This window comes from Marmota marmota, unplaced genomic scaffold (assembly GCF_001458135.2).
Source record: "Marmota marmota marmota unplaced genomic scaffold, marMar, whole genome shotgun sequence".
Taxonomy (NCBI): Eukaryota; Metazoa; Chordata; class Mammalia; order Rodentia; family Sciuridae; genus Marmota; species Marmota marmota.
Window position 1 is genome coordinate 1,347,749 of NW_026000185.1, and position 26,514 is coordinate 1,374,262.

General features: G+C 50.7%; 1 protein-coding gene across 1 annotated transcript in view; it reads left to right on the forward strand.

Moving 5' to 3' along the window:
• The window catches only part of Grin2a (glutamate ionotropic receptor NMDA type subunit 2A), a 324,945-nt gene that overhangs the window by 171,809 nt on the left and 126,622 nt on the right, over positions 1-26,514 (forward strand). Inside the window, exon 4 of the mRNA XM_015490728.2 lies at positions 9,312-9,904. Coding sequence (XP_015346214.1) covers positions 9,312-9,904 — 593 coding nt within the window. The remainder of the gene's footprint in view (positions 1-9,311; positions 9,905-26,514) is intronic.

Genomic DNA, 26,514 nt, shown 5'->3' on the forward strand with positions numbered 1-26,514 from the left:
TCCGTCCCCGCTTCCCCCTCCCCCTCCCCCTCCAGCCGCTCTGCCCATCAGGGCCCTTGAGCCTTGGTCTTGAGTCTGCTCTGTGCTCCTCTTTCTGCCCCCCCTCCTCGCCTAAGCCTCGCGGGGCCACCCCTCCCCCACCTCTCTGATCCCCTCCAGTGCCCTCCCTGCCCCCACCCTGCACCATCCGCTCCTCCGTGCCTCCCCCTCTGGTGGCTCCTCCCTCCACGCTGTCCTGGAGCAGCGCCTGGTGTGGCCCTGTGGCTGGGGCTGGCTGGATTTGCTGAGTGACTGAAGCCGCCGGTAGATGAGTGGGTCCAGCTGGCAGGTCTGCTCACAGGTGAGGCGCGGGTTCCCGTCCTGCCCAGGGCGGCCGCCTGGTGCTCTGCAAGGTGCTGGGACCTCGAAGGGCCTGGTGCCTGGCCCTCAAGAGTCCTTCTGGACAGGGCAGTGGTGGGCAGGCCTGAGGGGTGGGGACAAGGCAGAGGTGCTGGGAACTCAAAGGGGGACTGAATGGAGGTGGCGGCCCCGAGAGGTCCCTGAGGGTGTGGGACCCGAAGGTCAAGGTGGCCACCTTCACCACCAGGAATGCCATCCTCTCCTGGGCACCCCCGTCTGTGTGCCCAGCGCCCCTGGCAGGTGGTTACTGCACCCAAAGATGGCACCCGATTCCGAGGCAGAGAGTCCGCGTTTGCTCTGGGCAAGGAGTTACGTGAAATTTGGCACCGGCCACCCAAGGCTCCGCAGCCTGAGTTTCCTCACCCAGAAAATGAGGACGATGCTCTGGGGACGCTCCATGCTGTTGGACTCCTTGGTGGGGCCTCTGATCCTGGGGGGTGATGTGGAGCCGGGACGCCTGGAGGGACACAGCCCCCCGGGAGCTGATGCGCAGTGGGACACTGAAGTCTTAGTTTTCCACCTGCCTGCCCGTCAGACTCGCCCAGGGGGCTCGCTTTCTGGGCTCCATCCCAGACCAACTGAATAGGCATCTTTTGGGGTGAGGCCAGCAAGAGTGGGGAGACCTGGGTTTTAAAGTTCAAGGATTGTTGAGCTCCTGAAATGTGGTTGGAGCAACCAAGAAACCCAGTATTTAATTTCATTTAATCCTTTAGCTTTGAGTTTAAATAGTCCCCTGCAGCTAGTAGGTAGTGCCCAGGCTAGGATGAGGCCGAGGGCGCGGTCACTCTTAGGAGGCTGCATTTCCTGCTCCCTCACATTTGTAGGGCTTTTGCCGGGTGACCTTACCTAACACCCACCCTTTCCTCTGAGTCGGGGACCAGGGCAGAGGCTCTTGGTCACACCCCACATTCCCCCCCGTCTCTGGATTGGAGCACTCCAGCCCCCTGGACAGCCACCTGCAGCTGCAGGTTAAAGGTCTCCAGGTGATCCCGCGACTCACTGCTGGGTGGGTGTCCAAGGGAAAGAAAAGAAAGTATCTTGAAAATGTGGTCAACAAGCGTCCCTCGGGTTCACAGGGGACTGATTCCAGGACCCGTCTGCAGCATTAGAACCTGTGTTTGCTCAAGTCCTTATTAGATGGTGGGGTGTTTGCGCATAGTCTTCAACCTCTTCCTGAGCACTTCAATCTCTAGATGACTTACAATGCCCGATGCGATGCAAATGCTATGTAAACAGATGTGACACTGTGTTGTTTAAGGACAATGACAAGGAAAATCTGTATGTTTAGTGGAGATGGAATTTTTCTATCTTTTCCGTATTTTATAGGTGCATTGCAGCTGTGCATACTGGTGGCGTGCATTGTTGTATGTTCGTGTACACACACAGGACAACAATCAAGTGTGGTCATTAGATTGTTCCCCTGTCTCCTCCTCTCCCGGCCCCTGGTCCCTTTCCTCTGCTTCACTGATCTCCCTTAGATTTTCACGAGATCCTCCACCTTCCTCTTCCCTTTCCCCCCTAACCTCCATATATGAGGGAAGCCTACGCCCCTTGACCTTCTCAGTTTGGCTTATTTTGCTTAGATTGAAGTTCTGAAGTTCCATCCATTTTCCTGCAGAAGACATGATTTCCATTTTCATTAGGGCTGAATAAAACCCCGTTGTGTGTACAACACATTTTCTTTATCCATTCATCCGGTGATGGACACTCCGTTAGTCCCTCAGTTTGTGAGTCACGCTGCTACAAACATGGGTATGCATGTGTCCCGGCGTTGTAAATGATGATGACTTTAGTATGAGGACTTTAATTCCTTAGGATTCATGCCAAGGAGGGCTATAACTGGGTCATGTGGTGGTTTCAGAAGGAATTTAAAAAACTGACTTTTCATCCATGCTTGATTGAATCTGTGGATGCAGAACTCGTGGATACACATGTACATATTCATTGGAATATCACTCTGCCTTACAAAAGAAGCAAATCCTGCCATATGTGACCACACCGGTAAACCTGGAAGACCATGTAATAAGCCAGACAATCACTGCATGATTTCACTTACATGTGGGGCATGAAAATGTTGAGCTCAGAGAGACAGAGTGTGAAGAGTGGTTGCCAAGGGCTGGGAGGAGGTGAAGTAAGAGGTACAAGCTTGCAGCTAGAGGATGAGTAAGTTCTGGGGACCTACAGTACACTCCAGTGACTGTGGTTAACCCTACTGTATTATGAACTTGAAATTTGCTGAAAGAGTGGATCTCACATATTTTTCATCACACACACACAGAAGGTAACATGTGAGGTGGTGGAAGTGCTGATTAGTTTGATCATAGTGATCGTCTCACAATGCACACGGATATCAAAACATCATGTCTGCACCTTGGGGCACACCACTCTTATTTGTCAATGATGCCCCCACAAAGCGGAAAAACAAAGGGAAAAATTCAGCTTCTTTTCGAAGAGGAGGACGGAGCAGAGGAAGATGGAGACTTTAAGGAACGCTGGGAACTGTGCTCGTGAAGTGGGCAGTCGAGGTCTAGGATGTGAGCCCTATAAACGGTCCCATAAGCGGAGCTGCTTGTTCGGGAATCCTGTGCTCCTGGGTGGTGGGGGGATGTGCTCTTGGAAAATGACAGACGGCACGAGTTCAGCGCTGGCCTTTGGTTTTCCTGCCGAGCCTGCATTTCTCCATCAGCTCACCCGGTCACCAGTCGGTCGCATGCTCACAGGGCACTGGAGCCCCCGGGTGCTACGGTGGATACTGAGCCCCTCGCGCTGGAGCCTGGGGGATGGGCTGGCATGTGATTCTGTTTTGTTCTGAAGGTCATGGGGGACACCGGAAAAATGTGTTGGGGGCCCTGTGGTCTATGTTGAAGGCCAGGGAGACGGACAGCTGCAGTAGCCAGGCACAGGTGGGTGGGAGGCGGGGAGGCCGGGCGGGGGCTGCAGACAGGAGTCACCCTGTCGAGGTGGAGAGAGAAACGTCGAGCCTCGCAACAGAGGCCCGTGCAACAGGGATGGGGACAGTGGGGACTCGCAGGGTGATGAGGAAGTAAGGCTGCCCCCAGCTCCGGTGACGGGGACCTCTCTTTCCCCAGGAATAGAACGGGGACACCACCTGGGTCTTGAAACGTCTAACCAGAGGGAGCTGCTGGGGGTGAACTTTGTGTTTGAAGGCAACGGAGCTGATGTGCTTCTGAATGTGGTGTCTGCTGTGGTGGACACTGGTCTGCTATTGGTCATTCTCCTCCTCCCCCTTTCTCTCTCTCTCTCTCTCTCTCTCTCTCTCTCACACACACACACACACACACACACACACACACACACCCCTTTCTGTCCAGCCACAGACTCTGGACTCCAGTGGCCTCTTTGAATTCCAGCTCTGCCGTGTGCTAGGTACGCTCTGGGCAGCTCATCCTTACTGAACCCCGGTTTTAAACTCTGGGACGCAGGGATCTAATGATAGTGCCTCCACTCCCTGTGACTTGTGCTGAGCGTTGGGCGTGCCTGATGGATGCCAGCTGTGATGAGGGCCCAGGTGACGACGGCGAGGGGGAGGGTGACAGGAGGGCAGAGCCGTGGCCCCGTGGGACCGCTCAGGGTGTGCGCAGTGACAAGGCTGCTCCCTTGAGTCCTCGGGCTTATCCAGTTCAATGCCTTTACTTTTCCTCCCGCCTATGGAGAGACACACAGAAGTTCAGTGGATACCGTGTGGCCGTGGCAGGAAGTTCATCAGGAGCACCTGGGCAGTCCTCCGGGTAGGAAAGAAAGTTCCCAAGGAGTCTCTCGCCATCTTTGCTGGGCTGCTGGACATTTCCTCTACTGGGTGCCCACCCTGTTGGCCGTGGGAACAGGGCTGTGGACGTGGGTGCAGCGTCGCCCAGAGCGGTCAGTGCATCCGCGCTGGCTGGGGAGGGCCGCACTTCCTGCGTGTCCATCCCTGCACTAGGATCTGAAGGTGCTCCCTCCCGGGAAGCACCTGCTGTTGAGATGAGGCTCAGGGAAACGAACAGATCAGCTTTGGAGTTCAGGTCTCAGCACTTCCATCTCGACTGCACTGACACAGGGCACAGCACTGGCACGTTTTACAGTGACTCTCCAAGTGGTCAAGGAGGAGCGTCTTGCTGTCACCCTGGGGCCACCCAGGGCTCTCTTCCTGGGTTGCATGAGCAATGCCAGGCTTGGGCGTTATGCGGCTGGCCCTCTGTTTCTCGGGCGTTGAGGATCATTTAGGAGGTAAGTGAGATGAAAGTCGTCACGAGCCTCTAAAACCAGCCTGGGGACAGGGCTGCGCTTCCTGCATGTCCATCATTGTACTAGGATCTGAAGATGCTCCCGGGAATGACCATGGAGTTGGATGTCATTCTAGGGACTCGGCCAGCTCTGGAACATTCTAGAAAAGGATTCAACGCTGTAGACCTGTTCTAATGAGAGCTCATGGATGGTAGGACTGAAACGCGGAGTCTGGAGCAGACAGACACCCAGAACCCCACACCCCCGGCCTCCCTCGCTCTGTTTGAAACAGTCTGTTCTGCAGAGCCTGAGCCTGGGGACACAACTGCCTCTGCTTCAGAACCAAAGTGGGTGTTGGAAATCTGTTCCTCTCCCCTGGCTGCGTATCCTCAGAAAGCCACATGCCAGAGGGGGTCAGAGACGATCTGTTAGTGTCCCGAGTCCAGGCAGTAGCAGGAGACACTGCCCCACCATCAGGGCGGGAAGTGGGAAGGGCGTGCAGAGGCGGAAGAGCCGTTCTGTAGCTCTGGCCTTTGGACCGTGGCCAGACTCCCCAGTGCCCCCACCAGTCCCTAAAATCACCTTAGGAAAGCCCCAATGCGAGCGTCTTCAGTGCCTGCTCCTGCAATTAAGTTTTGCAAGTGCCTCCTCACACCATCCCTCTGGGTACACAGAGCCTTTGATCCACTGTGCTTTTTGTTTGAAGCTGAAGTTCCAGATGCCCCTGGAAATGAAAGTGGTGCAGCATAATCATCTGAGGCACATGAAGGGCGTCAGTGATGGTTTCTTTCCAAAAAGTGGATTCACGGTGCCCAGGAAAGAGTTCCTTACCCTCTTCCCGGGCTCCCTGGGCTCAGAGCGCAGGAGCCGGTTGGCAGGGGCCACAGGGATTAGCATGCAGTGGGCCAGAGGGGTGGGTTTCTGCAGTGGCATGAGGACCCCTGAGTTCTGGAGCGTCCCTGCAGCCTGGGGGTGAGGATGCAGAAAGGAGCCCCGGGCAGTGGGAGTCGGACAGGGCAGGGCCGGCTTCCCACTCCTGTCAGTTCATCCCACCCTCTGAGCAACCCCACGGTGCATGGTCATCGTGTCCCGTCTACAGGTGAGGAAACTCAGACCCAGAAAGGTTGGGTGCTTAATGTACCCAAGTCCCAGGATTAGTGAGTGCAGAGCCAGGACTTGAACTTGGATCAACTATAAAGCTAGGCTGGTGCCCATAAAGGAGTAGGCTGGGGCGTCTGGCCCTAATGTGGTGGCCATGGGAGCCATTGGTGGCTGTAGAGCAGAGGAGGGGCTTGGTTAGGGTCAGCCTATAGGAATTTCAATCAGGCAGCCACACATCAGCCGTCAAGATGATCCCCATCCGTGCACTCCGGGGTGGCGTAGCTTGATCTCCTATTCCAAAGGGTTCCTGGCCTGTGGGGAAAAGACCCTGGCTTCTATCTGTGAGCACTTGATTTGCAATGAGTACTGTTCTGGACGGTTCCATATAGGGAGGACATTGAATTGTTAGGTCTTGATGAGAAACGACCATCCGCGTCAACAAGATGGTGCAGGAATGAAGTACTTGGGACGTCAAAGGCTGACTCACCTGGTTCCCCACCAGTGGTCCCTTCTCCTCTGAGTCTGTGTCTTTGTTTGTAAATGGGGTGGGACGCTGGTGCCAGCTTGGTACAGTGGTTGGGGTGGCACTGGACGCAGCAGTCCCTGACGTTAGTGAGCAACGTGACTCTTGTAGAGGAAGCGCTTCTGCATGCTAGCTGTGACACTCAGTGTGACAGTCACGCCTGCTCTGCCGAGCTTGGAAAGGTTGAATGGTCTTCCCCAAGGCTGTGCTGCTGGGATTGGAACTGGGCAGTCTGACCCCAGAAGTTTTGCTCTGAGCCGTCTTGGGGGAGGGGCAGCGAATGGGGACCACACGGGACAGTCACGGGAGACGTGGGCTGGCTCTGAAGTGTTGCAGGACAGGATGGCACAAGGCCAGGGTTTTGTACATTCTCTTTCACAGAGGGCCTGTGCCTGGCTGGCTCCGGGCTAATGAACTGCCGTCCCCGTGGTGGTCTTTCTCCTTCACGAAGTCCACAGTCCCGCCACGCCATCCTCTGTGCGGGGAGAGCTGGGAAAGACGGCACTCACTGACGGCTCTGCTCGGTGCGTTTAGCAGCTCGTGGGCCCGCCCGTAACCTCCAACCCACCGTGCCTGGAGCAAGGGTCTTGGAAGATCCCCACTCCCGCCGCTCCTGGCCTGTGTGACCGCCACCTCTCCTCCGACGCCGTGATCCCCAGGAATGTGGCTTGTGGCTTGTCTCAAAGCCCCTGTTACTGGGTCCTAACTGTGCCCTTGGCGTGCGTCCTCCTGAGGACTCTCTCCATGTCTGTGTCCGCCACCCTGGACAGTGCCCACCCGCGCCTGTCATGGTGCAGAAGCAGCTCTGCCGGTCGGATTCCTCAGACCATCCCTCTTACCAGGGAGACCCTGCAGCATTTGTGGTCCTGTTCCAGATCCCCTAGACTTGACCCTGGTGCCCTCCTCTGCTGGTAGGGTCTTTGGGTTGCTCCCCGGTTTGGTACTTAAAGAGGCTTGAGGGACGCCTGTGGGCTCACCGGCCTCCGCGATTCCCCTGCATATCAATAAAGGTGCATTAAAATGTGTTTAGGGCTTTGGGAGGAGGCGTGGTTTCCGGGTGGTGATGGTGTGGGACGTTGTGTCTGGTCGGGACTCAACGCTGAAGGTCCCTTCAAAACGCAGTGCTGGGGACCGAGCCCTCCCCTGCCGCCTTCTGTTTAAGGCCAGGATGTTCTCTGAGGCGACACGCTTGCTCACTGACGTGCGCCCCCATCCTTCTCTTCTCCACGTGTCACGGGCCAAGCCTTCCGCGGGGTTCCAGGGACAAAGAGACACGGACTTCAGTCTCTCTGCCCTTGAGGCTCTCACGGTCTTGTTGAGATGTGATTTAACATGATCAATCAATGCGAGAATATTGGATCTCTCCAAAAGCTACTGTAGGGAAAAGATAATTATTCAAAGTCTTTAAATCTGTTACCCATCTTAATTGATTTAATTAGGTAAAATTCACAGAACTGTGATGCGGGAAGGAGCCCCGAAGGCATTTATTTGTCCCCGTTTCTTCTCTCTGCCTTTGGGCCACATAGCACCCAGATCATCCCCAAACCCACACATTTCAGAAGGGAGCCCACAGAGGTCTGGCCATTTAGACAACCTGCCGTGACCGTCCACGGGAGAGGGCGGACCCGTTCCAGGACTCACGGACGCAGCTGTAGCACGGTCCTGAAAGACACAGGCGACCCGTGCCCCTCGAACGCGCGTGCGCACAGTGGGGTCCCGTGTGCTTTCCTGCTGAGGTGGCGCTAGACAGGCCCCGCACACAGTGCAGAATGACACGTGGCTGCAATGCGATCAGGACCTTGGGGACTCTTGGCGTTTCTCGCATCCTGACAAAGGGCCCACCTCTGCCTGGTTGCAGTTTTCCATCCTCCCACGGGTGTACGCACCAGTCCTGTGCCAATCCTAAAGGACCCCAAGAGGCCGTGGGGGAGTGTGGGCCTGGGGACTGGGCGTGGAGTCTCAGGACCGGGTTCGGACACTGACTGGGCGCGTGGCCGTTTTCGGCCTCCCCCACCCTTGCCCATAAATGAGCAACTTCCTGGGATCCTTCTGGGGCTTTGATGCACGGAGCAGGGTGCGGATGTACCGTCGCCTGCTTTTCTGAGTGAAAGTTTGGTCTCATGTTCATAGATTTTTGCAGATGTCAGGACTAATAGGAACCCTTAGCTCAATGCAGATCACCGTGTCACGCAGTGTGTGAACACTTAGTGGTTGCCTGTTGTGCTCGGAATGCTCCGTGTCTCTGCCTGCAGCCCTCGAGGCCCTACACAGTGGGGTTCCTGCCAAATTGTTTAACATCATTCATCCTTTCTACTCCTTGGGCCAGAATGCCCTTGTCTGCAGTTCCTGGAACCCCCAAAATGGACCTCGGGACACCTCTGTCAAGCCCCCCAATTGTGTCTCGCCTGAATCCTCCTTCCACATTCCCACAGGCCTCTCTCGGTCACTGGTCCTGGGTTTGCTCGTCCCCACATTCCCACCAGGTCTATGAAAGCAGAGACCCTGTGGGGATCTGCCTCCTAATCACGATCTCCAAGGCCTAGCGCGAAGTCGGCGCACAGAGGAGCTCAACCTGTGAGTGTCGGTGTGAACACATTGACGTTCACGTCGCATCTGCTACACGAGAACCTAACGCGACTCCGAGGGGCTTACGTGGCACGGGAACTTGCTGGCCCCTGTAGCCAAGAGGTCCAGGGCCGATGGCCTCAGGCATGGCACACTCCAGGGCTCCAGAGTGTCCTGTGAGTCTGTTTCCCGATGCTGCTCCCTTTCCCCAGTGGGAGCCTGGGGCCAGGGAGAGTTGTTCTGTTGGAACCAGGTGGACTCGAAGGTGGGAGAGGAGGAACGGAGGGAAGGAGAGCGGGTGGGGGTGGCTCAACAGCAGCACCTGATCTGCTGCACACAGTAGGTGCTCAGGAATGGTTTTAAATGGGTAGATGCGTGCTTGGCCTCCCCTGGCTGTAGGAGGGGCCCTCTCTGAGCCCAGACAGACAGACAGACAGACAGACGGTTGTCCATGCCCGCCTCGCTCACCCTCTGCTTTCTTTCCTTTCACTGTGGGCAGGACCCGACGTCCACCTTCTTCCAGTTTGGAGCGTCCATCCAGCAGCAAGCCACGGTCATGCTCAAGATCATGCAGGACTACGACTGGCACGTCTTCTCCCTGGTGACCACCATCTTCCCTGGCTACAGGGACTTCATCAGCTTCATCAAGACCACCGTGGACAACAGCTTCGTGGGCTGGGACATGCAGAATGTGATCACGCTGGACACGTCCTTTGAGGACGCGAAGACGCAAGTCCAGCTGAAGAAGATCCACTCCTCCGTCATCCTGCTCTACTGTTCCAAAGACGAGGCCGTCCTCATCCTGAGCGAGGCCCGCTCCCTGGGCCTCACGGGCTATGACTTCTTCTGGATTGTCCCCAGCTTGGTCTCTGGGAACACGGAGCTCATCCCCAAAGAGTTTCCATCGGGACTCATCTCCGTCTCCTACGACGACTGGGACTACAGCCTGGAGGCGAGGGTGAGGGACGGTCTGGGCATCCTGACCACTGCGGCGTCCTCCATGTTGGACAAGTTCTCCTACATCCCCGAGGCCAAGGCCAGCTGCTACGGGCAGACGGAGAAGCCGGAGACCCCGACTCACACTCTGCACCAGTAAGAGAGGGCTCTTTGCTTGCTCCCAGAGTGGGCGCAGGGTTTAGTTGCCCTGATTTTTTTTTTTTTGCTTGTTTCATACTCGTTGATGAAAATGTGCTCTGAAAACAGAAACTGTTGTGTGTGTGCAGACGTTTTGTTTTGTTTGATTCTGCCCTGTTTTCTCCATTTTCTTCCCATCTTGTTTTGAGATATATATCATCCTATTTTCATTTTTTTACAACTTTTTTAAATTCAAAAACTCTATCTGTCGACCATTTATCGTAATTATATCTCAAGTCTATCTAAATTCTTTGCAATGTGCATATCGTATTCTTCAATATGGATATGCCATGGTTTATTTTTCGAATCTGCATAATGATAGGAATTTACTTTTTTTTTCCCCCAGATTGTTTTTCCGTTAGAAGTGAAACGCCAAGGATAATCATCACACTTGTCTCTTGAATCACATGTGCAATTGTTTTTCTAGGGTTGAGTCTAAGAGTGGAGTTTGGGGGTCATCGGGCAGGTGCATTTTTGATTTAAGTATCTATTGCCAAATTGTGCTTACCAAGTAACTGTACCCTCTACATTCACACCAGCATTTTGTGAAACCGGCCCACCTCCCACATCCGCAGCAGCCCGATATGCTTTGGTGGGCTGGATCTCTTCTGTGTCCGAGTGTCTTCGTAGGTCATTGGGAATCTTGGCAAGCATCAGTGCTAAGACGGCATTGCACTCCAGCATCTGGATGTATCATGATTATCTAACCTTTCCCATCAGGGTAGACGTCACGTTTTTGTTTCTGGGAAGTGTCACTGTACCTTGTGGCCTGTCGTTATGGCCCAGCTGTTGATTTTAGCATCTCACTCCGACGTCACTCGCATGCTTCTGCCTAACGTTCCCTGGTTTGACCTGTGCTCATTTCTCAGGTGGCCAGCAGGGGGCGCTGTGTAGGGACTTGTCCAGATTCCAGCTCTACCTGGCCCACTGTCTGTAGGACGAGACCATCACTGCACCTTTGTGGTCCTTATCGCAACGTGACGATGATGTCGCCTATACCGAGGGGGTCATGCTCAAACGTGAGCACCCACCAGAATCTTTGGGGGGTTTGTAAAAATACTGGGCCCTACGCTCAGAGTTTCAAGTATATTCCTAGGTGTGGGGCGATTCCCAGGGGTTTCCAATTATGGCACATTCCTAGGTGGTGTGGGCATTGCTGGCCTGAAGACCAGGCGCGGGGAACCGTGTTCTGGGGGTTGTCGTGAGGATGCAGTGCTGCTTGGCACGGTGCCTGCGGCTGGTGATCATCTTACAACCCTCAGAGTCGCAAGTGAAGGTTCTGGTCAGGGAAATGAACGTCAGGAGGCCTTGTTTGTCGATTGCCAGCAGGGTACTGCCAATCTGTCGCGTCTCAGGAAGATTCTAGGACTCTGTGACATTTCAGAGGTCACCTGTGAGTCGGGAATTAAGGGGTGTGCGTGTGCGTGTGCACGTGCATGATGTGTCTGTGTGTGTGATACACCTGAAAAACAAACTGGATCAAGGAAGCTGCTCCTTTGAGGTTCTGCCTTCCCGGCTGGCTCCTCTTCCCCCTCTTTAACCATCCTGTTTCTGCGACGTCGTGTTTGGCATTCCAGGTCCTTGTCCAGATAGAATTCAGGATGAGACCCGAGTGCTGGTTCTGGAGGCTGGGCTGCTGCCAGCCGAGGACAGGGACTGGGCTCATGAATCCGCGCTCTCCTTAACGAGATGTGCCCTGCAGCCGGGATATCCAGGATGTAGCATTTTGACGGGAACTTAACTCAATTGTAAGGCAACTGAAATGTGATCTATATAGGAAAGGAAACTCCAGGAGGATAATCGGCAACACATCCAGGTCTTTCCAGGGACCACCTCGGAGGGCATTCTTTAAGGAGAGAAACCCTGCTGCTGGGAGCTGCCCTGCGCTCCTTCCACGAGTCGTACCTCGGAATGCAGCGATTCTGTGAATGCCATTTCAGCCTAGAAAAGCCAGCAACTCTCTACGTCACCCTCCACTGCGAGGGTGTGATGAAGCACCTCTGTCCTGAGGGCTGGCGCTCACCCCTCCCCACCCCACGCTGTTCTTTGCACCACCTCAGGAAAGAGTGGCACCTGTCAGTCTGCCCTTGACTGACAGCTGGAGGAAGCCCAGGGAAACAGTTCAAAAAAATCACACACACTCTGTCTGTCTGCATCTGTCAGTCCTTCCGTCCAACAGACCCGTGCTCGCCCTGGAGCGCACAGATGACCAAGGTGTGACTTCTGTCCCAGACACCATACTGACAGGACGGGAGATAAAGACAGGAGAGATTTATCTAAAGACAGACTCAGGTAACAGGAATGCTTGTTGATTTCTTTTAAATATTGAAAAAGAAAATAGTGCAGGGTCTGCTGGAATACCCGGTCCTCGTCACAGAGAATGAAGGTTGACGCGTCCTGTTTTCCCACGTTTTAAAAGGAATAAAACATTAAATGATCATGTAAAGTCTGATCACATCTCACGCTGGCTCTGCTTTTCTCTCCTCCTCTCCATGGGAGGGAAACTACTACCACGAATTTGACACGTATCCACATCCGCGCACGCCTTTGTAGTTCAGGTAAAGCCTCGTGTGCCACGGCACTCCGGGCCACAGTTCTTCCTGATGGAGACGGATGGTACCTGATAGGTCAGAGTTCCCGTTGCCTCCACCTTGCGATTGGAAGTCCCCTCTGTGACGGGGACATGTCGTCCTGTGTTCCTCTCGGTGGCTGCCTTGCGTCCTGTTGTGTGAGCACTTCATCTTTCACCTGGTCATTCCCCTGTGACGGACACCTAGGTTGTGGTGGGAGGGGACCCTCACTCTGGGAGCTGACGGCAGAGATGCGACCTCTCCAGCCCGCGTTGGATCCACCCCCGTTTTTAGCGGGACCCCAGGACTCTCGAGGGAGGGTCTTCTCACTTCAAGCTTGAAAAGCTGGAGGAAGAAGTCTCACTTGGCAGAGTGCTGGCCACATACACAGCTCTCAAGATGTCCCCTGTGTGACGGGGAAGAGGCAAAGAGCCTCAGAAGAGTTGGATGAATTTTCACCTGCCCGTCTCATGATGCCCGACTGGGGCTCCGGTGTCCGTTCTGACTGGTTGAGCCACACCTTGGCACTAGCTTGACGTGTCACTTGGTGGCCCTCAGGGGCATTGCTCATGATTTTATGCATGGTCTTGTGTGGTCAGGGTATTACAGCAATATGACCCAGGTCGGGCTGGGCAAGGCACAAGGGGCTCCTACAAGGGGCTCCTTACCAGGGAGGGTGTGTGGGTGATGTGACCACGCACCTGTTTCTGTCCCACAGCTTCACAAGAGCACAGTAGGGGAGAGGGGGAGATTTCCTTTATGTTTAATATTCCTCGTTTTGCAGAGGACACTTTGGAAAATGCTGACTGCTCTTTTCAAAGTTCAAAAATAGCTCAGCCGAGTTATGTAACCTCCTCCTTGCAACTGCGAAGTTATTAAACATCTGTCCCTTCGCCATGCACAGAGAACATCCCGGGGCCATGGAGGTAAACCGTGACCTCTTTTGCTGGTGTGGGACCCGTTCTGTCCTGTTCATGAGTGGACAGGCTCCCCGGGAGATGGCGTGGCATTGCAGTTGAGAGTGTGGCCTCTGGGGCCAGGTGACCTGGGTTCAGGTCTCTAACCTGCCCAGTTTTAGATCTGAGACTTGGGGTGAGTCCATCTGTTCCCTCCAGTGCAATATGGGCATGAGAAAAGCCTCTCAGACCCGGGCCTGGCCCGTGGGAAGGCTGTCCATAAATGGTCCCTAGTACACTCTGAGCATTTCCACTCTGAAAATATAAAATTCCAAAATGCTCCAAAATCTGAAGCTTCTTGAGTGTCAATATGGTGCTACAAGTGGAAAATTCCACTCCTGACCTTACGTGATGGGTCGGAGTCAAAACACAGTGCTCTAAAAACATGGTGTAAGATTTCCTTCGGACTATGAGTATAAGGTTGTATGTGAAGCTTAAATGAGTTCTGTCTCGAGACTCGGGTCCCAGCCCGCAAGTATCTCGTTAGGTCTGTGCAGACAGCCAATATCGGACGACGTCCGTCCCCAGGCATTTCAGACCAGGGACACCCGACCTGGATTGATGACACCTGTGGACAGAATTGGAGGGAAACAAGTGTCTTTGCTCACCAGAGCCCACGATATTTGTTCATGGTGAAAAAAGAAGAAATCCGTTGCCTCCAGTGGACTAGCACCAGATGACCCAGAGAGCCACCACAGGAGCCCGGGGCCAGCAGGGTGGCACCTGTCTCTTGTCTTCTCCGAGGTACAGGGCACCAGGACATCCCCTGGGAGAGCCCTAGGGCACAGCACCCCGAGGAGAGGAGCAGGACCCGAGAACTAGTGCCCCGGGGACGGGCGCCAGGCTTCTTTGGGGCGGTCTTACTCTTTCTGCCTGTGCTACGTCTCAAGCTGCTGGTCCCTGTGCTGTCTCTGGTCCTCCGTGTGGGCCTGGGGGAGTTTCCCACCACATTTCAGGGCTGTGGAGTTAGGGATGCACAACCCTGCGTGTGCAGCATGGACGTGTGTGCATGTGTGTGTGCATGTGTGCGTGTTGGTGTGTGCACCTGGGTCCCCTCTTCCACAGTGGAGGGGACACACTTTACATTACCGAGAAAGGGGTCTGAGAAGGGAGAAGGTCAATATTTCTCATCTTGCCCAAGGATTGCCTGGGGAGCCTTGTGGCCCTGGGGGACGAGGGGCAGCGTGGTGCAGAGAGCAGTCCCCAGCTGTGTGGTGTGACCGGCTGTCCCGTGATTCACCACGTACCTACCAGGCATGAGTTGCTGACCACTCTGAGCCCCGGGTGTGTGTGTGTGTGTGTGTGTGTGTGTGTGTGCGTGTGCGATGCCATCTCTTCTTACTGAGGCAGACTTAAATGGCAGCATGTACATGAGACGGCCTGGTGCCTGGCAGGTAGGAGGCATTGCACGCATAACCCTGAGGTCATTATCATTTTCTCATGATGGTCCTCATCGTCACTTGAGTGCACACCGGTTACATCGCAGACTGCACACAAGGTCAGGAAGAGAGTCATGGAAGCGTGTTTCACTTTTATTTTGTAACAACTGAATGATGACCTCTGTCCTGTGGCTCTATTTTAATCCTAAGAGATGGACATGAAGAAGTTACTCCGCTAGAAACCAAGTGGACGTGATCCTGTGTATTTGTATCACAAACAAGTAGGAAAAAAGTCTCGCGCTGGAGTTGGGAATTGGTATTGAAGTTATTTGGCCTTGGTTGGCTCAATTATATGTTTTATGCCAACTTCTTGATTTGTGAAGTCAGGTTTCTGCTTGAAGAAGCCATGGCCCTGTGATGATCCCGAGAGGAAGAGAAACGGGAGGGGGATCCGCAAGTCAGAGCTTAATTTGTGTCCAACTTACATTGATTTCCTTTTCCAATCTTTGTTTCGGAAATAAGCATAGGAGAAGTTTCTGGCTTGATGACCCACACAGACACTGTTCCAAGCCCAGTTGGCATATTTTTATTTGACAATCAGAAGCGTCACTGTTGGTTTCTTTTTAATACCACAGAAAGCGCCTGCCTGGTTAATTCTCTGAGCTTGACCACAGTTAAGCCTCCCTGGGTGAATGTGATAACTCTTAGCAAAGATTTATCTGTGGGATCCCCATGTGCTCGACCAACATGCTGCCAGTGATATCAGGCTCTCCAGAGACCGAGTCGCCCTGGGGTCCGGGCTGCAAATCTGATTGGGACCCTGAGCTCAGGAAAGGAGAGAAAAAGCAGAGCCTCAAAGTGAATCACAAGAGCTGAGTAGCGAGGGAACCCAGGGGCAGGTGCTGCTGAGAACACAGCGTGCTCCGGGGCTGCGTGACTCTGCAGAACGTGCTTTTATACAGTGCTGGGCCCAAACCCTCTCGTGCTCACCATCCTGGGAAGTTGCTCTCCTCCTTCAAGCTGCCATTTCCTGGATTGTAAACAGAAAATTCCAACTGCAGAGGATTGTGGGGATAATCAAATGCACATGAAATACTTAGCCGAGCCCTAGGATATACCTGGCACTCTGCAGATATTAATTCCCCTGCTTTCCCCGGCCAAATGCTCAGCTTGACCTGACCACCTGTGTGTCCCGAAGGGCCCAGGAGAGGTGGGCCAGAGCCCCCTGGGTCCCAGCCTGAGCGCCCAGCCGACAGCCGCCCTCCAGCACCATCTCTGTTTGTGCCCTGGTTCCTGGAACACAGCCTTCCCTTTCCTGGCTGGAAGTCAGAAGCGCCGTATGCCAGCCCTGCAGTGCACATCAATCATTTCCAATTGGCATCCAGTGAATAGCTCGACAAATGGTGAAACTCGATGCTGGCAACTTGAAAAGGGCCAGAAGTTGGCCGCGACGTTACCTTGAGGGAAAGGTAGTTTGGGTTGTTTTGGAGTCACACATAACGCCCAAATGTTGTTCAGATTTGCCTTAGGCCACAGGAGAGTCTCTGGATCTTTGAGCCAGATTGCCTAGTAATAAAATGTATTGATCTATCGATCGGCTTCCTCCAGGGTGGAATACGAGAGGTTTTCATTGTGAAACTGGTAATTTGGTCATCCATACAAGTCATTTGCTGCCACTCACTTCTCTGAAGAGAGAGAGCAAAGGAGAGCTGGGGCCTGCTGACAGGGGGCAGAGTGGGGTCGAGCTGCCTGTGCAGCACAGGACCAGCTAGGAGACCACCATCTAGGTCCAAGACAGACAGACAGGACGGCCGCTTGGATGAGAGTAGCGACCATGCATCCAGCAAAATACGATGGACTTAATTAATGCACAGTTTTGGGGTGCAAAATGAACATGGCTTCAGGGATAAATTGAGATAATAAAAAAGATGTTATCGATATTTTTTAAATTTGTATAGCAGAATGGATGGTGATGCTTTTTCCTAAACAAGAAAAGGGGGAGAAACATCGTGGGAGAGGGAGTCAGAAATATGTCTGATTTCAGACACATCCAACCGGACATTCCTGAGAGATCCGGGTGGAAATCTCCAGTAGGCGACCGAAGATGGGAGTCGGAACTCAGGCTGAGAACACAGTACAAAGGGCTTGAGATCATTGGTGGCAGTTGAGGTCCTAAGATGTGGCAAGAGGGCCCAGGGGGGAGTGGAGACTCAGGAGCATCGGCTTCAAACCATGAGGCGCTGACCCACAGGGAGGGGACTGTCAGGAGGAGCCCGGCTGTGGACGCCGGCTGCCTTTCTCCACGTGGAGACTCTGGTTTCAGTCCTGGTGTGTTGGTGGAGCCTGGTGGGTGTCTGTACAGCGTCTGTTCCGAGCTAGACCTCATGGAAGGTCCTACGAACCTGTCAACCACATAGAATCCGTGGCTGTGGCTGATCTAGGTTTACTGCAACCTAGCAGAGCTAAGTAGCCACACCAGCAGTTATAATCAGCACGTGGTGACAGTAGGACTTTCACATGGTGACCAGCAGGCAGATCACCCCAGCAGTGAATCCTGTGAGTCATCGGAATCGGCAGCGTACTGAGCTGGGCACAGGCAGCGGGTCACGCTTTGGGTCTGGAGAGATGAGGCCGGGAGAGTCCGGGCAGAGGAACCACCTCTGCCTTCATTTCTTCTGGACACACTGGAGAAGCATGTGGCGTCCTACAAAAGGACAAAAATCCTTCCTGTCGAGGACAGGGAGGGGAGCGGGGTGGCGTGTGGAATGGCAGGTGCTCAGGGCAGGCTTGTTTGCTGGGGCCCTTGGTGACGGCCTTGGGGTAGGCCACACGCCGCCTCTCTTCCCTCCTAGGCAGGAGCTGGGGCCCGAGAGGCCTCTTCACGGTCCCCGTTCGTGCTCCTGCCTCTCTGCCTCCTCCTCCTCCTGCTCTGACCCGGATGCTGCCTGTATGCGGGTGCTGAGCCCCCAGGTTCCTGGTGACTCAAGTCTGGCGTGCATCCCGGGGACGCAGGAGTCGCGGTCCAGCCCGGTGGTGCTGCCTGCATTCTGCCTGGGCCTGGGAGCAGAGCCACATTTTCATACAGGCCCCAAAGTTTGTTGAATGAATTGGCAGATCTGCCCAAGTCTGGTGTGTTGTCCAAGTCGCCACAGCCGGTGTCCCCAGGATGAAGTCCTGGCCAAAGGCAAGGGTGAGCACACAGGGCTCGGATTCCCACGGGATCCTGGGGCTCACGTCCTGCTCATTCCCATCACTGTTAGTGAAAGGGGTTTTAAAATTTTAATGTAATTAATGCACCATTGTCTGTGGGGAGATGGGAAACTTCATTTCCTAAGTTACATTATGAAAGCACATTTATTTTAATATATGATGAAATGGAAATGTGAACTTGCTCTAATGATAAGATATATCATACGCTGACTAGCTCTTATTGTCTTTAACACTTAGCTATGAGTTAGGCTGTTTTTATTTCAGGAAGCAATCACCTTAATGCAGAGTTATACGATTGAACTATTTCACATGACAGAAGATCCAGAGGTGGTATGACTTTAAGTACAGTACAATCATTTTTTGGGATCTGCTTTTTGGGGAATGTGATCTTTTTTCCCTCACTGGATTCCTCATTACTTCAAATTTTCTATCATCAGTCTCTGGGATGACTTCTATGTTTGTGGCCAAATTAGAAGATGATGTGCCTTTCCTTGGGCCAATTAGAGTTATTTGAAAGTGGCATGTGCTGCTGGGCATGGTGGCACACACCTGTAATCCAGTGATGTCGGAGGCAAAAGCAGGAGGATCTCAAGTTTGAGGCCAGCCTCCACAATTTAGCAAGACTCTAACTAAAAAAAAAAAAAATTAAAAAGGACTGGACATATAGATCAGGATTAAAGTACCCTTGGGTTCAATCTCTGGGACCAAATAAAATGAAATAAAAATAATAGAAAAAGAAAGTGACACGTTGTGACTGCCTTGATTCTGGGCTCCTGACCCAGTCACCGAGGAAGCAGAACCAAGCCAGAGCCCTTCCTGCAGCTGGGAATAGTGCAGACTTCCCCAGCACCTACTGATCCTCGAGGGCACAGAGTCTGGAGGAAGTGCGGTTCTGTTAAGAGCCAGGAAGAGAGAGATGGATGCTCGGCAGGCGGCCAGAGGCCGGTCACCACCTGTTACAGACGAGGAAACCGAGGACAAGAGAAGGAACACAGCCCAGCCAAAGGCCACGACTGACCCAGCGTGGGGCCTGCATTTGCGTCTGTTGGTCTGGTTCTAAACCACTCTGTACTGTTGAAAGCTGCACACTGACCTGTGTGCGAGGGTGTGCGGGGTGTGTGTTGTAAGTCACATAAGCCTCAATGATTAGAAATTTAAGAGTTCACAAAAAGTATACTTTTCACTTATTTTGAAAAATATAAAACGTTAATGAGAATGCTCCCATGTCCCTGCTGATGATGGTCACCTGGGAGGGAGAGGTGGCTGTCCCCCACCCAGGGCACCATTCATTGACCCCACTGGGTCATTTAATTCACGGACAAGCCATCTCCGTGGCTTCTTTAAGCATTTTATTTTATCACAAATGCATTTAATTTAATATTATTATCAGCCATTGCACTTTGTGTCCCTTAAGACAGGAAGATTAGGATGAGAATTAGAATGAGACAGTTTTGAGATCTGGCCTCGAGAACCTCGTACCTGGGTTTGTGCAGTTCCCTCTTTCCCTGCAGCGTGGCTGTCAAACACTGTCACCCACGAGGAACCTCCAGTCTAGGGTCTTCTACCATCAGATTCGCCCAAGACTGGAGAGGTACTGCTAATCTTTAACCCACATTTTCACAAAACAGTATTTGGAAACCCTCACGGGGTGTTTTGGGGACATAGTCATTGGGGGGCTGACTGACCTTCTATGTAGCTGTAGGTTTTACACTTTCACTTCACTTGGGTGAGAATTGGAATTATCTGTGCCTAGCACAGCTGACCCCACAGTGAGAACTTAAGGGACTACCCAAGTAAAGTGCACACTCATCATCCTGGATTAATTTTTAGGTATTATTTTCAAGGTAGAAGAAAATGTTTGTTCCATTGGGAAGTGACATGAATGGCAAATGGTGGTGACACGGATGGCAAATGGTGGAGTCTGATGGGACTCATGATAGTTGTTTAAGGGTCATTGCTGAAAATGTCAAGTGTGACATTGAACCCTGAAAAATACACAGTTCTGCTTTTTCTTCTTCATGCTACCGGGGTTTTCAATATTGGCAAAAATTACTTTTGCATTTGTAAATTTTAACAGCTTGGGTTGTGTTTGACAGATTTAATGGTCTTTCTTACTTTTATTAAATTTCGTCCTATTGACTTGAACTTCTGCCCCAGGCAGAGTCAGTACCATGGGCTGTGTAGACCCTACGGACTGAAGGAGACAAAAATGGACAAAACGTGAACTGATTATTTTTGAGACATTGGATATGGACAAAGGGTTAGGAAATGGGCTAGTGAGTTTGCTTATTGTCCAGATCGCTGCCCTGAGAGCATTTCCAGGCTGCCACTTAAGGATGGGGGACCCAGGAAAAGCCTGAGATTCCTTGAGCTGGAGGGAAAGAGGTGAGCATAGGAATCCAAAGAGAGCTGATTAACAGGACAGACCTGCTCAGACCACCCTGGAGAGCTGCCTGAGATCCCAGTGTGTTGAGCTGCAGGGACTGGCACATGAGAGTGAGGAACTATCTAGTGTACAGGAAAAACCAACTCTGAAGTTTAGAAGTACAGTGCCCATGTTTTAATATTTAACAAATTAAATGTATAAACTAAAATGTATAATTTCTTGTACCCAAGCAAAAGTTATCAGTCATACAAAGTAGTAGGGAAATACGACTCATAATGAGAAGAATAAACATTATCAGAACTCATCCAGACTGAAATAAGTCATAGAATTAGCAGATGACGATATTTCCACAAAGATTTACTGTAACACTCAATTCCACTGTTTCAAAAATTTAAATAGAGATATAGAAAATGACTTTAAAAGACTCACACCAAAATTCTATCTATGGAAGATACAATGTGTGAGACAGAAACTACACTGGATGGGACCAACCGCAGGTTAGATATCAAAGAAGAAAAGGTTGGTGGATTTGAAGACCAAGCCATTGAAACCACGCAAAATGAAACTCAGAGAAAACAGAATTTAAGAAATGAAAAGAGAGTGACTGGGGGTCTTACTATACGTGTACTGTGAGTCCCTAAAGTGGAGGAGGGCAAGAAGGATATTTGAAAAAACAATGGACAGAAAATATTCCAAATTTGGTGGAAACTGTAAACCCACAGTGCAAGAAACTCAAAGGATCTTGAGAATGAGAATCATGAGGGCCCACAACAACATGGTCCAATTTCTTAAAATCAGTGAAAGGTGCTAGAGGAAAAAAGAGACTCTGTGTGCACAGAAACACAAAGGAAGGGAGACAGCAGATTTCTCGCTGGGAGCAATAGACGTCAGAAGACAGTGGAGACTGTAACGTAATGAAGAAAGCAACACAAGGTGGAATTCTTTATGTAGTGGGAATAACTTTCTGAATGCAAGTGAAATAGTCTTTTTACACACTGAATCACTGAAAGAATCCATCACCATCAGATCCACACTAAAAGAAACGTTAAATAAAGCCCTTTGGGAAGTCTAAGGGAGGCGGGAGATCAGGAGAGAGGAGGGAGGGCCGGATGGAAAGTGGGGATCAGGAAGAGAAGTCAAATTCCATGCATGTGTGGATCTGTCAAGATGAACCCACCTACTCTTTGTAACTATAAAGCTTTAATATAAAAAGAATATTGGGCAATAAGATAAAGAAAAGACCTCTGGGGAAAGGGAAAGTGATATTATGTGGGAATGTGGATCAATGCAACAGAATGAAGAACACCTGAAATGAAAACTACCTGGTTAGTAGGTAAGAATCTTACAGGAATTTAATCTCCTTAAAAGATGAATGACTGTTAGGGGCTGGGGCTGGGGCTCAGTGGTAGAGCACTTGCCTAGCATGTGTGAGGCACTGGGTATGAGTCTCAGCACCACATATACATAAAATAAGGTCTATTGACAACTAAAAAAAATATTTTTAAAAAGATAAATCACTTTTAAAACAAAAATTCTAACAATGCTGCAAGGGTTTTACAACTTGGCAAAAGTAAAATATATGGCAATGATAGTACAAAAGTGGGAAATAGAGAAATGGAAATATATTATTTGAATTTTTTGAACTATAACGAAGTGATATAACATCACTTGCAAATAACTGGTTTAAAATAATAAACCCCAAAGAAACCACTAAATTTGAAAAGAACTATACCTAGTATACCACAAAGGAAATAAAAAGAAATCATGAAGAAATATTTAACGCATTCAAAAGAAGGTAGATGAAAAGGGGGAAAAAGAAAGAAAAAATAGAACATATATGAAAAGCATCCAGATGATATTTTTAAATTCTACTCCATCATTAATCACATTAAATATAACTGGCATAAACCCTTCAGTTAAAAAGTAGAGATTATCATATTGAATCTTAAAGCAGGACCCAACTACAAGCTACCCATAAGAAACCCACTTTAAATATAAAGGCATAGATACCTTGAAGTTTGAAATATGGATAAAGATGTACACACTAGCACTAACGAAACGCTGGACTGGTTATATTGATAACACAGTAAATTTCAGATCATGAAGCATTTCAGTGATAAAGAATGTCACTTCATAATGATAAGTGAGTCAACACATCAAGAAGATATATGAGCCCAAATATTTATGCATCTAATAGAGTTTCAAAAATAATGAAGCAAAAAACCGATAGAATTGCAAGAAGAAACAAAAAAGTTGAAGTTGGAGGCTTCAATACTTTTATTTCAATATTGATGGAACAGGCGGGAAATTATCAAGGGCACAGATGATCTTAACACCACAATCCAGTTGACTTAATGTAAACTTGACCTATTAGAACGCTCAACAAACAACATAATACACATTTTCTTTAAATGCAGACAGAACATTTAAGGATATACCATATTCTAGACCTTAAAGCAAGTCTGAATACATTTAAAAGGATTCACTCAAAGCATCAATGGCTATGTTGGAATTAATTAGAATTCAATAACATAAAGACCTCTGGAAAGTCTCCAAAATATTTACATACTACCTAACATTTCTAAGTAACTTATGGAACAAAGAAAAAAAACTAAAGATATTTATTCAAATTATCCTTTGGCAGAAATCCAAGCCTCTTTGAGAAACTATTCTTCATCAGGTGTGGGACCCAACCTTGATTCTCCAAGTCATGGGGGCAGCTGGTTCTTGGCTGGCTTAGTCATTGCTCAGGAAAGACATGGATTGGTGTCCACACAGAGGTTTGTGGGTGTGAGGGCAAGAACATTCTTCCTGGTAAAAATAATGGGAAATTGGGTCCAGATGGGTGTGGGTGTAATTCTTAGGCGAGCCACATTTCTTGCCCTCCTCAGAGTTTTTATGTGATGGTGGAAATAGTACCCAAAGATTCAGCACTTTGGGTCTTAGTCCAATTTTGTCCTTGTATCTGGCTGTCATCTTTTAAGATTAACTTTTCTAGGTCTCCACTTTCTCCTCTGTCCATCGATGGTCTTGGACACAAGAGTGTGGAGTTAAGTCGCATGGTATGTGAAGGGTGCTGGAGATCACTTAGACCCGTGATTTTTAATTACTTCCCATCTTCATACCTCAGGAAGCTTCAGGAGGCTCTTGTGAGATTGTCACAAACTCCAGCATTTTCTCCTTTCAGGAAAACCTCAGGATGCCAATGAGTGGTGACAAGGGCTACACTGATTTATGTTTTTTAAATAAATAATTCATAACATTTTGCTTAAGTTCCTAAAATGCATTATGAGTTGTGACAAATTATCTTCGACTGGCTGCACGGAGTCAAGGGTGTTGATGAATTCTTTGTGCTGTATTATGGATGAGGAAGTTGGAGCCTGAAGAGTCGGGGTTAAGTCTCACCGTCTAGCTGATGGCAAAGGCGTGATGACGGTTAGACGCGTCGCTCGCTTCCACCACCAAAGCCTTCTCTCCTTCCTGGCTCTTTTTGCTAATAGAAGTCTGATGACGACGGTGACGACGATGATGAATTCCAGGGGCCGCCCTCACGTTACTTTTGTACCTGGCACTCAAACATGTGCTGGGTGGTGAATAGCGGACACTGCTACAGCACCTGTTCTGACGGAGGCGCTCTGTGAGGATTCTACATGCACCATCTTATTTCATTCTCATAACCCTGAAATAAGTTTAATTGTCTCCACTTCCATGTGAGGAAAACATGTGAGAGGAAAAAGATCCAGCTTTCCCAGCGTCACGGTAGAATCGGATCAAGATGAGCTCTCAGATACGGGCCTCAGGTCTTCTGATCCTCTGGCACTCGGGGAAAGAAAAGCCCACACAGACATCCGCCCACGGGGAGCAGGAGTCGTTGGCTTGACTTGAGCGAATGTATCACCAGTGTGATGGACGGGCATTTGTTTCATAAGCTATGAAACCTTTCTGAAAATGTTAATAGTCTCACTATCAACATGAATAACCACACTGCTACTAATAATTGATATTACCATAAGGATCTATGTTGGCATTAAAAAGAATAAAACAAGCAGAGACCAAAGAGAGGATCTGGTCTTTCCTGGCACAATTTTCATAAGATTAGTCAAACACTCAGCTGCTAAGTGACCGACCCACGGTCATTCCAGAGTGAGTCCCTTGAGATCTTGTGCCTTCTGAGGACGGCCAATAAATCTTTACCCAGCAGTGAGCAAAAACATCACCGAGGAAATCTCAGCCATTCTGACTCAGCAGATAGAGGGAAATAAAAGTAGAAAGGAAGAGGGAAGCCAAGATATGATCTGGATTCTGGGTACAAGCCAGTTCATAATGGGGGTTGTCTGCCTTGATATTTAAAGTGTTCAATTCAGATCCAGCATACGCAGGAGCAGGAGGCCTGTGAGCAACTGATTCAGTAGAGGAGGTGGTTGGAGTGCCACCATGATTCTGAACCACTTATTTGAGTTCAAACTCCATCATGAGCTTGATAAACCTTTTCCTTTCCAGACAGAGCATTTCTTAAATAGACTCAGCTCTCTGAAGGTCTGGGGGAGAGTGTTTTTGGTCATCTAGGTGAAAATAAAACAGGACAAAGAGAATGAAACCCATCCCCTGGCATCTGTTACACGTGCTCCTCTACTGATGCCCTGGGACCCTCTGGTTCACTTGTTCACTCATTTAGTTTTGTTCACTTACCTTTATTGTCGTTTGGATGTGAAGTTTGTCCCAAAGGCTCATGTGTTGAAGGCTGATTCCAGGGTAGCAACGTTCAGAGGGGGGCTCTTTAGACTGATCGCATCACGAGGGCTCTGACCTCATTATTGGGTGAATCCATCAAGGGATTCACTACTGGGTCGACCATTGGGAGGTGCTAGAAATTGTAGGATGTGGAACCCAGTTGGAGGTAGAGGGTCCTTGGGTGTTTTCGTCAGCTTTTTATGCCACTGTGATGAAAGGACCCAAACAGAACAACTGTGGAGGGGGAAAAGTTTATTTGGGGGCCCACAGCTTCAGAGGTCTCAATCCACAGACAGCAGGCTCCATTCCTTGGGGGTCGAGGTGAGGCATAACATGGCGGTGGAAGAGAAGAGGGAAGCAGCTCACATGATCAGGAAGCAGAGAGACACCCCAAATATAGGCCCCAAAGCCATGGCCCCAATATCCCACCTCCTTCAGCCACACCCTACCTGCCCTCAGCCACCCCTCAGTTAATCCCATCAGGTGATCAGTTCCCCGACTGGGTCGATGCTGCCATGACCCGTCATTTCTCTCTAAGCCTTGCTGCACTGTCTACGTCATGAGCCTTGGGGGCACCTCACTCCCAAACCATCACATTCGGGATGTTTCCTTTGGGACTATATCCTATCCCTGGCCCTTCCCCTGTCTCCACTGCTGCTGGCTGCCATGCGTGAGCACCTCTGCGCCCCGTGCTCTTCCACAAGTTGTTCTTCCTTAAGTTGTTCTTCTCGGGAGTTTTGTCACAGCCACACAAAGCTGAGGAAGGCACCTTTCACACATTCAAAGTCTGGTAATTGAGCTCTTAGTTATGGACAAGGGCCTATTATGCCACCCACCGTGTTGTGCACAACAGACCAGGTATGCCCAAAGCCCCTAGTCCAGTGAGGAAACTCAAAATAAGTGACCACATGTAATGTCAAGTTGGAATTAATATGGGGTGGGGGGGAAAGGGGGCAGGGTGAGAGATGGAGGTGAAGAAAGGCTATTTTAGGTGGAATGGCTGGAAAGATGAAAAATTTGACAGATATCTGAATTAAGTGAATAAGAGAGTAATGTGACAGTCTGGGACAAGAGCGTTCTGGATAGGGAACCAGGAAGTGCAAAGGCCTGGAATTGGGAAGTTGCTTGGAGGATTTGAAAAACTGCAAGACAGCCAGCTGGCAGCAGCCGAGTGGGCGAGCGGACGCGTGTTTGGAGAAGTGGGCCAAGTTCTACAGGCCTTGGAGGCCAGGGTGAGGGCCTTGGAGGCCAGGGTCAGGGCCTTGGAGGCGGGGTGAGGGCCTCGGAGGCGGGGTCAGGGCCTCGGAGGCGGGGTGAGGGCCTCGGAGGCGGGGTC